The sequence below is a fragment of the Leucoraja erinacea genome, chromosome 35 (genome assembly GCF_028641065.1).
Source record: "Leucoraja erinacea ecotype New England chromosome 35, Leri_hhj_1, whole genome shotgun sequence".
Lineage (NCBI taxonomy): Eukaryota > Metazoa > Chordata > Chondrichthyes > Rajiformes > Rajidae > Leucoraja > Leucoraja erinaceus.
The window spans coordinates 14,219,291-14,234,316 of record NC_073411.1 but is presented as its reverse complement, the minus strand read 5'-3'; the positions used below and the strand labels follow the sequence as shown (position 1 = coordinate 14,234,316).

The 15,026-nt window shown below is 47.0% G+C and overlaps 1 protein-coding gene across 1 annotated transcript in view; it reads right to left on the bottom strand.

The window, feature by feature from the left end:
* The window catches only part of LOC129713397 (rab11 family-interacting protein 1-like), a 30,239-nt gene extending 29,075 nt beyond the window's left edge, over window positions 1–1,164 (bottom strand). The window contains exon 1 of the mRNA XM_055662425.1: window positions 492–1,164. Coding sequence (XP_055518400.1) covers window positions 492–847 — 356 coding nt within the window. The 5' untranslated portion in view covers window positions 848–1,164. The remainder of the gene's footprint in view (window positions 1–491) is intronic.
* Window positions 1,165–15,026: the final 13,862 nt, after the last annotated feature.

Here is a 15,026-nt window from a genome sequence, read left to right as displayed (position 1 = left end):
CGGAACCTCTGCCACAGAGGGTAGTCAAGTCCAGAGTATTTCATTGGCTATATTTAAGAGGGAGTTCGATATGTTCCTTGTCCTAAGGGGATCAGGGGGTAGGAGAGAATAGGTACATACTGAGTTGGATCCTCACACAGATCATATTTAATGGCGGTGCAAATCGTTTGCTAATGGCGCTCTCCTGCACCTAATTTCTAGTTTCTATGCAAAAAAATTTCGCCTTTTCTCTGTACCCACTGAGTATTCCAGAGTATTATATGACAATCCTCAAATGGAAACTGAGTTCATTCTACATAGAGTATCATATTATCACCCCCCCCCACCCCCCCACCCCACCCCAGCCTGAAGAAGGGTTTCAGCCCGAAACGTTGCCTATTTCCTTCACTCCATAGAAGCTGCTGCACCCGCTGAGTTTCTCCAGCACTTTTGTCTACCTTAGAGTATTATGTAGGCCGGGTTTTACCACGAAGTCGGCAAGAGCTGCTTACCCCACTTTGTTCTTGGTCTTGTGATGGTAGAATTCCCTCAGGTCGATCACCGCCTGTCCCAGGAACTTGTCCAAGCCCACCAGTGCCCGGTGGGTTACGATGAGGTAGAGAGTAGTGCCCTTGTCGGGGCTGGCCTGTTGCAACAGGGGCGGCAGCTCGAACTCGGCCTCCTCTCTCCACAGCGGCTCACGGCTCTTCTCGGCCACCGAGCTCGAGTACTTCTCCTTGCCCAGCTGCATGATGACAAAGGCGTCGTTGGTACCGTCCCGGCCCTTGGCTCGCAGCCCCCGGGCACGGAGTACCACAACCTGGACATGTGTGGGGAACCATCGCTGGCTCTGTCCCAGCAGCGACATGTCAGCCCGGCCGGCTCGGAGCTGGGGAACACCAGGAGAGGAAAGCTGCCCGCACCGACCAACAACAGCAGCAGCAGCAACAGCAGCAGCAACAGCAAAAAGAAAAACGGGAGGTCCCAGTTAATGGAACGAGAAACAACAACAAAAATAAGTGTCTGAGTTACTGCAACAAAAAAACTAACAAGTCTAAGATACTGTAACAAAAAAGAGAAACAAGAGTCTGAGTTACTGCAAGGAGACTTTTCAACACAGTGAGAACAACTCTGGTCGTCTAACTCCGCCCCTGGGCACCTCCCCGCCTCTATCATAAGGAACGGGAGTAGAATTAGGCCATTCGGCCCATCAAGTCTCCTGACTCCGCCTTTCAATCGTGGCTGATCTATCTCTCCCTCCTAACCCCATTCTCCACACACACACCCCCACACCCCACCCACACACACACACACACACACACACACACACACACACACACACACACACACACACACACACACACCCACACACACACACACACACCCACACACACACACACACCCCCCCACACACACACACACACACACACACACACACCCCCCCACACACACACCCCCACACACATACACACCCCCACACACACACACCCCACACACACACACCCCACACACCCCCACACACACACCACCTCCCCCACACCCAAACCACACCAGCACACACACACCCCCCCCCCCCCACACACACCACACACACACACACACACACCCCCACACACACACACCCCCACACACACACCCCCCACACACACACACACACACACACACACACACAAGAAGGTCGTAATACCACCATACCACCATAAACCAATTTAAAACACTTTGCGTTCAAACTAAAAGTCTAAGTCGCCCATTTACTTGGCCCACAGAACGTTGCCTATTTCCTTCGCTCCATAGATGCTGCTGCACCCGCTGAGTTTCTCCAGCTTTTCTGTATAACCTTCGATTCTCCAGCATCTGCAGTTCCCTCTTAAGAACTATTATGTTATTTGGATCATACAAGGCATTTTGGGGTAAAAACAAAACTATAGCCAAAATGTAGAGGTGTTGAGTGCTTTCAAAGAGAGACGCCAAATGCTGGAGTAACTCAGCTGGGACATTCAGGCAGCATCTGTGGGGAGAAGGAATGGGGCCGAGACACTTCAGTACTTTCTGTAGAAGGGTCTCGACCAGAAACATCAGCCCGTTCCCTCTCCCCACAGATGCTGCACCCTGTCCCACTGAGGCGCGCCAGGATTTTTGTGTGTACCTTTGCAAACACTTTGAGGATGGGCTGCACAGTGTTGCCTGCACCTCTGCCTCCTACCTGGGCCGCCGGGGAGTGGGTTGGAGCCGCCGGGGAGTGTCCTGGGGCCGCGGCCGCCGAGAGCGCGTCTCCTCTGGGCGCGTCTCAGCCACCTCGCCCGCTCCTCACCGCAGCTCCCGTCCCGCCCGCCCATTGGTCCAGCCGCCCGTCCATCACACGAGAGGGGGGCGGGTCTCGCCTTCCGCGGCCCTCCATTGGTCCAGCCGCCTGCCCGTCACAAAGGACCCGCTCTGATTGCATGATTCACCTGTCAGTCTGTACAGCTAAGTCCCACCCCCTCCCCAGGATGGGGGCGGGACTTAGACACAAAGTGCTGGAGTGACATAGAAAACATAGAAATTAGGTGCAGGAGTAGGCCATTCGGCCCTTCGAGCCTGCACCGCCATTCAATATGATCATGGCTGATCATCCAACTCAGTATCCCGTACCTGCCTTTTCTCCATACCCCCTGATCCCCTTGGCCACAAGGGCCACATCTAACTCCCTCTTAAATATAGCCAATGAACTGGCCTCAACTACCCTCTATGGCAGGAGAGTTCCAGAGATTCACCACTCTCTGTGTGAAAAATGTTCTTCTCATCTCGGTTTTAAAGGATTTCCCCCTTATCCTTAAGCTGTGACCCCTTGTCCTGGGCTTCCCTAACATCGGGAACAATCTTCCTGCATCTAGCCTGTCCAACCCCTTAAGAATTTTGTAAGTTTCTATAAGATCCCCTCTCAATCTTCTAAATTCTAGAGAGTATAAACCAAGTCTATCCAGTCTTTCTTCATAAGACAGTCCTGACATCCCAGGAATCAGTCTGGTGAAGTCTGGGTCAGTCTGGGTCAGGCAGCATCTGTGGAGAACATGGATAGGTGACGTTTCACAGAGTGCTGGAGTAACTCAGCGGGTCAGGCAGCATCTATGGAGCTAAGGAAATAGGTAACGTTTCGGGCCGAAACCCATAAGGGTTTCGGCCCGAAACGTTGCCTATTTCCAGAAGGATTTCGGTCCCGAAACGTTGCCTATTTCCTTAGCTCCATAGATGCTGCTGCACCATAACTCAGCGGGTCAGGCAGCATCTGTGGAGAACATGGATAGGTGATGTTTCACAGAGTGCTGGAGTTTACAGTCCGAATGACCTCTGGGAAGAAACTCCTTCTCAACCTCTCCGTTCTCACAGCATGGCAACGGAGGCGTTTGCCTGACCGTAGCAGCTGGAACAGTCCGTTGCTGGGGTGGAAGGGGTCTCCCATGATTTTATTGGCTCTGGAGTTGCACCTCCTGATGTCAGGCAGCATCTGTGGAGAACATGGATAGGTGACAGTTTAAGGATAAAGGGGAAATCCTTTAAAACGGAGATGAGACGAACTTTTTTCACACAGAGAGTGGTGAATCTCTGGAACTCTCTGCCACAGAGGGTAGTTGAGGCCAGTTCATTGGCTATATTTAAGAGGGAGTTAGATGTGGCCCTTGTGGCTAAGGGGATCAGGGGGTATGGAGAGAAGGCAGGTACGGGATACTGAGTTGGATGATCAGCCATGATCATATTGAATGGCGGTGCAGGCTCGAAGGGCCGAATGGCCTACTCCTGCACCTAATTTCTATTTTCTATGTTTCTATGTGACGTTTCACAGTGCTGGAGTAACTCAGCGGGACAGGCAGCATCTGTGGAGAGAAGGAATGGGTGATCTTTCGGGTCGAGACCCTTATTCGGACTGAGAGTCGGGGGGAGGGACACATGATGGTAATAAACTAAACTGAACTAATTATGTGACTGAAGCCAGAGTGTGTGCATGTGTGAAGAAGAGGACAATTGATTTGCTTTGTGTCCTGATGTTTGCAATTCCATTTTGCTGACTCACTATTCTGTGTGTTTACACAGATCCTCCAGTGCAGGTTGCTAAGTTCTGATTGTCATGAGGTATGTTGGAACTTTGTCAGTTTAACCACGAGGGAGAACGAGAGCTGCTGAATCTGTTTCCGTGCTTGTTTAAGGTCAGGGTTCAGCCGATTACTGTCAGTGCACTGTTGGCTTCTGGGGTTGGTGCTTTTAAACCCAGTTGTGGTACATCAGCAACTATACCAAACTATTGGGGGGGTTTTTAATAGAGCTTTCGACTCTGCTCAACTACCTCCTCTGGCAGCTCGTTCCATACACCCACCACCCTCTGATTATTAATAACCACTTTCTGTTATTTGCACTTTACCAGTTTATTTATTCATGTGTGTGTATATGTACATCATAGAAACATAGAAATTAGGTGCGGGAGTAGGCCATTCGGCCCTTCGAGCCTGCACCGCCATTCAATATGATCATGGTTGATCATCCAACTCAGTATCCCGTACCTGCCTTCTCTCCATACCCCTGATCCCCTTAGCCACAAGGGCCACATCTAACTCCCTCTTAAATATAGCCAATGAACTGGCCTCAACTACCCTCTGTGGCAGAGAGTTCCAGAGATTCACCACTCTCTGCGTGAAAAAAGTTCTTCTCATCTCGGTTTTAAAGGATTTCCCCTTTATCCTTAAGCTGTGACCCCTTGTCCTGGACTTCCCCAACATCGGGAACAATCGGGAATAATCATGGTATATGGACACACTGATCTGTTTTGTAGTAAATGCCTACTATTTTCTGTGTGCTTAAACAAAGCAAGAATTTCATTGTCCTATACAGAGACACAGGACAATAAACTCACTTGAACTTGAACTTGAAAAAGTTACCCCTCGGATTCCTATTAAATCTTTTCTCCTTCACCTTAAACCTATGTCCTCTGGTCCTCGATTCCCCTACTGTGGGCAAGAGATTCTGTGCATCTACCCGATCTATTCCTCTCATCAAAAGGGACTAACTTTACTGAACCGTTTTACTGTTGTGTGGTGACTTTTTAAAATTGCTGTTTGTTTTCCTTTTTCTTCCCTACCACAAATATATAATATGTGAATATGTGATTCTGTTCCATTCTGTTTGTTGTTTGTTTGTTTATTGCACAATTCGCGAGCATTGCCACTTTTCATTTCACTGCACATCTCGTATGTGTACGTGACGAATAAACTTGACTTGACTTGATCAAACGTTGAGCTGTCAAACATTCATCATATGTTAAGCTGACAGCCCGCAGCTGCAGCACTGTCAATGTGCAGTCAGTGCTAAGATGCAGGAAAGCCAGCGGTCGATGTTCACATACTGTAGCAAGCTCTTACTAATAACAACATGATCATGACCAGCTCACCACCCTCACACTGGTTATTGAGAGATAACTATTGCCCAATTTGCACCATGAGCTAAAGTAGCTAAAAATAACCGTAGCTAACTGCCCGTAAATGAAGAAAAATGGAAAACTTTGTTTGGTCATTTTCCATTTCATCAGTGTTACTGCTCTGGTTCTGACTCACCTCCTCCAGTGTTGACATTCTCACTCTCACACAATTAAACTAACCCAATGTACCCACGCTTATGAAAGGACCATTGTGAAGCCTGATAACAGAAGGCAAGTAGTACCTCAGAATGCATTGATGGTGTCGAAGTGGAGATGGTGGAAAGCTTCTCGCTCCTGGGAGTAAATATCATCAGCAACTTGTCCTGAACCCCGACAACTCTACTTTCATCCCGATAAAATGTTTTTATGTCGCATCTGTAGAAATTGGTGAGAGTTTTTGGGGACATGTCGATCTAGCTAAAGGGTCTGTCCCACTTGGCAATTTTTTCGGCGACTGCCGGCATCATTGACCGATGTATCAGGTCACCAACAAAGTCATGGCATGAGAAGGAAGAGGTGACATGGCGTGATGACGTATTGATGTACGGCGTTTCCTCAAGTGTCGCAACATTTTTTTTGTCGCCGCTGGATTTTGAAATGTTCAAAATCTTTCGCGACCCTGATATGTCAGTCAATGATGCCAGCAGTCGCCAAAAAAAATTTGCCAAGTGGGGCAGGCCCTTTAGGCAGTTCGACATGTCCCCAAATACTCTCACCAACTTCTACAGATACGCCATACAGAGCATTATATCGGGATGCACCACAGCATGGTTTCAGAACAGCTCCATGCAAGACCGCAAGAAATTGTGAGAATTGTGGACGCAGCCCAGACCATCAGACACACACAAACCAATCTCCCTTCTATTGACTCCATCTGCACCTCAAGCTGCCTCAGCAAGGCCAGCAGCATAATCAAGGATGAATCTTACCCTGATCACTCCCTGTTCTCCCCTCTCCCATCTGGCAAAACGTACTGTAATGTGAAAACGCACACCTCCAGATTCAGGGACAGTTTCTTCCCAGCTGTTATCAGGAAAGTAAACCACCCTATCACCGACTAGAGAGTGGCCCTGACCTCCCATCTACCTCATTGGAGACCCTCAGACTATCTTTAATCAGACTTTACTGGACTTTATCTTGCACTAAATATTATACCCTTTATCCTGAACCTGAATACTGTGGATGGCTTGATTGTAATCAGGGATAGTCTTTCCATGTTAGACTGGACAGCACCCAATAAAAATATTTTCATTGTACCTCGGTACACGTGACAATAAACTAAACTGCACTAAACTAAACTAAACTAAACTAAACTAAACTAAACTAGAGTAATCAATGGTTGAAGTCGAGGCAAAGAAGACTGGTATGGAAAAATAACTCTTCACAAATGTGTAGGAAGGAACTGCAGATGCTGGTTTAAACAGCAGATGGACATAAAAAGCTGGAGTAACTCAGCGGGACAGGCAGTATCTCCAGAGAGAAGGAATGGGTGGTGTTTCGGGTCATTCTGAAGAAGGGTCTCGACCCAAAACGTCACCCATTCCTTCTCTCCAGAGACGCTGCCTGTCCCGCTGAGTTACTCCAGCTTTTTGTGTCTATCCATGGTTTGGAGGGATATTGGCCAAACGTGGGCAGATGGGACCAGCGTAGGTGGGGCACCTTAGTCGACATGGGCAGGTTGGGCCGAAAGGGCAGGTTCCATGTTGAATGACTCTACAGTGCTAAGTGGTTAGGATATGGAATGCCAGGGCTTTGTGGTGAAGGCAGATTCAATGACATCATTCAAAGGAGAGGTGGGTGAGTATTTAAAATGGGGAAAAACATATTAGTGGTTGTGGAGAGAAGGCGGGAGAGATGGACTTGCTGCTTTGCTCTTTTTTACAGAATTTCCATGGCCTCTATGAACCAAATGGCCTAGCTGTTTGTGGAAACCTTTCAGGGAATCTGTGTCATTACTGAGAGAGAGCGAGAGAGAGAGAGAGAGACGGCAGAAACTGCAATATTAATGCTTGTCCTTCTCAGTATCACTTCCTCCTCCAGATCTCACTAGCTGAGTCATGCCGCAGTCTCCAAACTGGTTTATCCTGAAACTTGATCAGAGACGCATGTTGGCCCAGAAGGTGAACTGCACCCTTTTGCACGCTGCAAGGCACAGGCTGGCCTAGGCATTCCTGTACAGACAGCAGGATGCACGATACTGTCCTATCAATGAGGAGGTGTAGACCATTCCAGTGGTGTATGGGACTCCCAGCCCGAGGATAGCCTGCTGCCTGGAAACAAGTCCCTCTACACTCCCTCTACTCCCCTTCCCCATCAGGCAAGAGCAAAGATCCTATAGCAGAGTGCTCTGCTATAAGATCTTTGGGCAAGAGCTACAGACAATTGAAAATGCATGCCTCCAGATTCAGGGGTAGTTTCTTCCCAGCTGTTATCAGGCAACTGAACCGTCCTACCACCAACTAGAGAGCGGTCCTGACCTCCTACATACCTCAGTGGACCCTTGAAATATCTCTTATCGGACTTTATCTTGCATTAAATGTTATATCTTTTCATACCTGTAAGTTCCTAAGTCATAGGAGCAGAATTAGACCATTTGGCCCATCGAGTCTACTGGGCCATTCATTCAAGGCTGATCTATCTTTCCCTCTCAACCCCATTCTCCTGCCTTCTCCCCTTTATCTTGTATCTTGCAGACAGCTTGATTGTAATCCTGTACAGTCTTTGACTGGTTAGCTCGCTAAACAAAAGCTAAACACTGTATCTCAGTGCACATGACAATAATAAACTAGACTAGATTCTCCGGCACTGCGTAAATCTGGGGCCTGGATTCATACATAGATGGGAGGGTGACAAGGGTCAGAGGGTCAGTTGTGATGTTATTTGTCGGCCCGTGAGACTCCGAGGCAGAATACCTGCTTCTTCTTCTTGCGTATGGCGTGCACAGCCTAAAGTTGTAGGACAACTTGTTCTATTTGATCTGATGTGATTATACACATCAGGTCGATTGCATTAGTCAGAACAGGGCGGACCATGTGTAGGTTGCAATCTTCCACCCCAATACCTGCTGTGTGTTATGCTTTTCCAAATAATTACAGGTACAGCACCTAAAAAATTTGTCCCCATGTATACCAGCACGGCAGGAATGCAACAACATACCAACAATTGACAGAAGGGTCTCGACCCGAAACGTCACCTGATTCCTTCTCTGCAGAGATGCTGCCTGACCCGCTGAGTTACTCCAGCTTTTTGGGTCTTCCAACCATTGACAGGCTGTTATGAATCAGTTCATAGATTCCTGGTGCCAACCAGCTCACCTTGACAAAGACCTGCCCCTCTACCTGCACAGCTTAAACATAGAAACATAGACAATAGGTGCAGGAGTAGGCCATTCGGCCCTTCGAGCCTGCACCGCCATTCAATATGATCATCCAACTCAGTATCCCATACCTGCCTTCTCTCCATACCCCCTGATCCCTTTAGCCACAAGGGCCACATCTAACTCCCTCTTAAATATAGCCAATGAACTGTGGCCTCAACTACTTTCTGTGGCAGAGAATTCCACAGATTCACCACTCTCTGTGTAAAAAATGATTTCATCTCAGTCCTAAAAGATTTCCCTCTTAACCTTAAACTGTGTGACCCCTTGTTCTGGACTTCCCCAACATCGGGAACAATCTTCCTGCATCTAGCCTGTCCAACCCCTTAAGGAATTTGTAAGTTTCTATAAAATCCCCCCTCAATCTTCTAAATTCCAGATTCGAGGTGAGAGGGGCAAAGTTTAAAGGAGATTTGCGGGGCCCGTATTTTAACACAGAGAGTGGCTAATACGATCGTGGCGTTTGAGAGGCTTTTAGAAAGGAACATGGATATGCAGGGAATGAAAGGACACTTACAGGCAGAGGAGATTGGTTTAACTTGGCATTGTGTACAGCACGGACTTTGTGTTCCTGTGTTGTACTGTTCTGTGTTCTAATTTCTTTAGTCGGTCACTTTGGTCAGCAGACCAGGTTTTTAATTAACCAAGTAATTAAGAATAAGTGAGGCTAACAAGGGAGGCCATGCATTATACACCACAGTTTGAATGCAGAGGCCAGTCACAAAATGCTGGAGTAACTCAGCGGGACAGGCAGTATCTCTGGAGAGAAGGAATGGGTGATGTTTCGGGTCGAGACCCTTCTTCAGACTGAGAGTCAGGGGGGGAGGGAGACATAGAGATATGGAAGGGAAGGGTGTGAAAAGGAGTGATCAAAGGGGACGATTATATCTCACACGGCACGGTGGCGCAGCGGTAGAGTTGATGCCTCACAGCGCCAGAGATTCGGGCTTGTACGGGTGCTGTCTATGCAGAGTTTGCACGTTCTCCCCGTGACCTTCATGGGTTTTCTTCGAGAACTTTGGTTTCTTCCCTCAATCCAAAGACATGAAGGTTGGTTATGAATGTAAAAACTGTCCCGAGTGTAGGATAGCATGGACCCAGTGGGCCGAAGGGCCTGTTCCCATGCTGTATCTCTAAAACTAAAATTAAACTAAATCGTCTTGTTCCTTGAGTCATCCCCCTCCCACCTCCCCCCCCCCCCCGTCTCCCCTCCCCCCTCCCACCCCTCCGTCTCCCCCCCTCCCCTCCCCTCCCACCCACACTCTCCCACCTCCTCCTCCCCCACCCTGTCCCTTCGAGACACCAAACTAACTCCGTCACTGACATGTCAGATGAAAGGTCAGTTACATTAACTGCACGTCCCTCTTGCAAACAAAACCCTGCCACGCCTGCTGAGTTATTCCAGCAATGTTCACTTTTGCTGCAAATCTCCCGCCTCTGGGGTGTTGTGCAACATTATATTACTTTGATTCAGAGGCAGAGCTGGGGAATATTTAAAAAATATTTTTTTAATGCACATTATTATTGGTTCCTGGAATAGCAGTGAATAATTTCATTTTCAGAGCATTGTGAGTCTGTTGTAGACACAAAATGCTTGAGTAACTCAGCGGGTGAGGCAGCATCTATGGAGAGAAGGAATGGGCGATGTTACTCCAGCATTTTGTGCCTGACCCTAACCCTAACCCTGTCGCTAACCATTCCTTCTCTCCAGAGATGCTGCCTCACCCACTGAGTTACTCCAGCATTTGTGTCTACCTTCGCTTTAAACCAGCATCTGCAGTATTTTCCTACACACTGTGAACCTGTTCTCAGTATTCACCATATCCTTGTCTCACCTGCCATTGTGAAGCGGCTGAATTGGGCATTTTACACGGTCTGGGATGCCGGCTCAACCTTCACTCTCCAAACCTCTACTGCAACCACTGACTAGTGTGTTTCATCAACCTTCAGTCAACAGTTTAACTTATTAGTCGGAGGGTGGTGAATCTGTGGAATCCATTGCCACAGAAGGCTGTGGAGGCCATGCCATTGGGTGTTTTTAAGGCAGAGGTTGACAGATTCTTGATAAGCAAGGGTGTCAAAGGTTATGGGGAGAAGGGAGTTGAGAGGGAAAGATAGATCAGCCATGATTGAATGGCGGAGTAGCCTCGATGGTCCGTTTGGGCTATTCCTGCTCCAATGACCAATGGACATCTTCCTTCGCTCCATTGACACTGAGTTTCTCCAGCACTTTTGTCTACCACTGATGGACATCTTCCAGGCATGGGCTGTGAGGTTGGTGCCACACAGGTGCCAGGTAAAGATTATTGCCGATCGGCAAAGGTGAGACCTCCCAGCTTTGATATACAATGCCTAGGCATCGCCCAATAAGTCTCCCAACATTAACCACAAATACATTAAAACTTCAAATATCCTCCATCTCAAAATAACAATGATTTGTCATCTGGCTCCCAGCTGATATTTACCATGATAGTCACTAAAAGCTGGAGTAACTCAGCGGGACAGGCAGCATCTCTGGAGAACAGGAATGGGCGCACTTCGTCTGAAGCAAGGGTTCCCAATCTAGGGTATATTTATCTCCAGGGGGTAAATTTGTTGATACTGGAACTTAAAATAATAATGTTAAAAACAGTATTTTAAAATGTCCCCTTTATCAGTTACTTTATTATGCTAAAAGTGTAAACTCAAATTACTGAACAAAACAGGGTGGGGGTAAATTTACTTTCGAAAATTTGCCCGGAGTATACGGGCGAAAAGGGTTGGGGAGCCCTGCTCTATAAATTCACCTGGACCTTATTTCCTCATGTGCTGTGGACTTTGATCTTTGTACAATTATGATCCAGTTACCCATAATTACTGGTTAATAATTTGTTGTATTGTTCATTCTATATTTATTGTTTGCAGATGCTGGAAAATCACACAAAAATGCTGGAGAAACTCAGCGGGTGATGCAGCATCTATGGGCAACGTTTCGGGTCGAGACCCTTCTTGAGTCTGAAACGTTGCTTATTTCCTTCGCTCCATAGATGCTGCCTCACCCGCAGAGTATCTCCAGCATTTTTGTCTACGTCCTGTGTTTCGTGTTGATCGACCAGAGGAGGCAGTGGTGGTGGAGCCAGGTACCAGAGTGGCGTTTGAGAGGTTTTTTAGATAGGCACATGGATATGCAGGGAATGTGTCTGAAGAATGGTCATATCATGAAACATTGCCCCCTATCTGTGTCCTTTACAGTTGCTGCCTGAACTCCTCAGTTTCCAGCAAAGATCATAGAGCAGAGCATGATTCTTTTAGAGATACAGCGCGGAAACAGGCCCTTCGGCCCATCGAGTCCGCACCGACCAGCGATCCCCGCACATTCACACTACCCTACACACACTAGGGACAATTTACACATGTAAGCCAATTAATCTACAATCCTGTCCATTTTTGGAGTGTGGGAGGAAAGTGAAGATCTTGGAGAAAACTCACCCAGGTCACAGGGGGAACGTACAAACACAAACAGCACCCGTGGTCAGGATCGAACCCGGGTCTACTGACGTTGTAAGGCAGCAACTCTACCGCTGTGCCACTGTGTTGATATCTTCTAATGAAATTGCACAAAGCCTCCTTCAACAACTCCAATACTATTCTTCTTACTAGGCACCAATGGCCAATAAATGCATATTAACTCAACTCATTGATGTAATAATATTGTTTTCAATTTGATTTGAATTCAACAATATTAAATATCTCTGATTTAGCACCTGTCGTGATACCTTGCCACAGATACAAAGTTTGTGAAAAATCAACAATATTTTCCATAATACAACATCTATGTTTGTGAAATAAATATAGATTATCAGCGGTATACAAGGTAATATCAAAAACAAAAACAATTCATGGATAAATGTGCTTTAATCATTTACGGTTTACCAGCAGTGTTGTCTCTTCCCCCTCTTTGTAAAATGTTATTTTTAGTACAAACTAAAGTTATTTTGGATCCAAACAATGCAAACTGCCTCAGTGAGGGGTTGACTCAGTCACAGACTGTACCCTGATTCATATTTACATGAGTTTATGAACGATGGAAACATTAAAATGAACCAAATCGCAACATTTTTACAAACACAAATACTAGAAATTACATATTCTCCTTAAAGGTATATTTTCTAAAGGGCGGCACAGTGGTGCAGCGGGTAGAACTGCTGCCTCATGGCCGAAATGTCACCTACTCTTGTTCACCAGAAATGCTGCCTGACTCGCTGAATTATTCCAGCACTTTGTGTCTATTTTTGGTAAACCAGTATCTCCAGTTCCTTGTTTCTACATTCACTTGTGCAGCTTACAACCCATATATTGAATATTGATTTTTGCTAACTTCAAGTAACCCCTGCATTCCCTCTCTCTCAATTCTTCCCCACCCAAATCACATCAACTTTCATTCTCACCTTTCCCCTTTATCATTGTTACTTTTTTTGCATCTTTCATCCATTTGGTCTATATCTCTACATCACCGTCACCCATTCCTCCTCACCAGAGATGCCGCCTGCCCCGCTAAGTTACTCCAGCATTTTGCATCTATCTTCTATAATAATAATAATAATAATTTTATTTATAGAGCACTTTAAAAACAAACATAGCTGCAACAAAGTGCTGTACATCACTAATCATTGACAAAAAAGTTAATACACACCAAAAATAACAATCAAAGGAAATAGTAGGAAAAGACATGTAAAATAAAGAAACATCAAAAACACCACAAACAGAAGCAAAGCCTCAGGCATGGTCAAAAGCCAGGGAGTACAAATGTGTTTTAACACTGGATTTGAAGATGGACAGTGAGGGGGCCTGTCTGATGTGCAACGGCAGGGTGTTCCAGAGTGCCGGAGCAGCAACAGAGAAGGCTCTATCCCCTCTGAGCCTCCGACTAGACCTCGGTACCTCCAGGAGCAGCTGACCAGCTGACCTGAGGGACCAGGCAGGAGCGTATGGGTGGAGCAGCTCACAGAGGTAAGGCGGGGCGAGCCCATTCAGAGATTAAAAAAATTCTGAGTAAAACGTTGCTTTGTTTTGTTATATATGAATTAAAAAAATAAAACCTTTTATCTCTGTAAGTCTTATAGGGAGCTATCCTTGGACAGAAGTGCTGCTTGTGATCGCTACCTAGTGATCACTCTGGGAACTACACCTCAGGCAAAGCACAAAGAGGCTGGATTCACCACCTTGGAAAGGCTGCCCCTCAGATTCCTATTAAATATTTCCCCTCTCACTTTAACCAATGCATCTAGTTCTTGATCCCCCCCGCCCCCCACCCCTTGAGAAAAAGACCCAGTGCCTTCATCCTATCTATTCCCCTCATGATTGTATACACCTCTATAAGACCACCCCTCACCTCCATCTCCCTCGCTCCAGCTCCATAGCATTTTTCACTGCACCAAGACTGTGACCATAGTGCTCCAAATGCAGCCTCACAAATGTCTGGTACAACAGTTCACAATGACCTGGTCTCTTTATCATTGCTACTTTTTTGCATATCTTTCATTAATTTGTTCTATATCTCTCGTTTCCCTTTTCTGTGACTTTCAGTCTGAAGATGGGTCTTGACCCATTTCCTTCTCTCCAGAGATGCTGCCTGCCTGACCCGCTGAGTTACTCCAGCATTTTGTGTCTATCTTGCATATTAATTACCCTGACTGATGAAGCCAATGTTGCAAGAGCCTTCTTCATCTGGGACGTCACTTTCAGAGAACTATGTACGTGTTTTCCTCGACCAATCTGCTGTGGACCATATAATTCAATGTGATCCTGCCCTGGTTTAACTTCCCAAAAGATCAACATCACGCACCGTGTTGAGTTTAGAGGTACAGGTCCTTCTGCCCACCAAGTCCACGCTGACCAACGGTCCCACATGCTGGTTCTACCCTACACACACGTGGGACAATTTACAGAAGCTAATGAATCCACAAACTGTGCACGTCTTTGGAATGTGGGAGGGAACCGGAGCACCCGGAGACAACCCACACGGTCACAGGGAGAACGCACTGCGCCACTGTGCTGCCCTTGAAGCAGCGAGTATTTCAAGCATTGCCGACGGCTGAGAGGATCCAACAATACGATGGTGCGGAGGACAAGTCTGCACATTGACCAGGAGTTGTCCAACACCCAGTCAGATTGGGGGACAGGGGACGGGGTGGTGGGGACGGACATCTGACCACTGAGGTCACGCCAGCAAGGAGGGGGAGGGGGTGG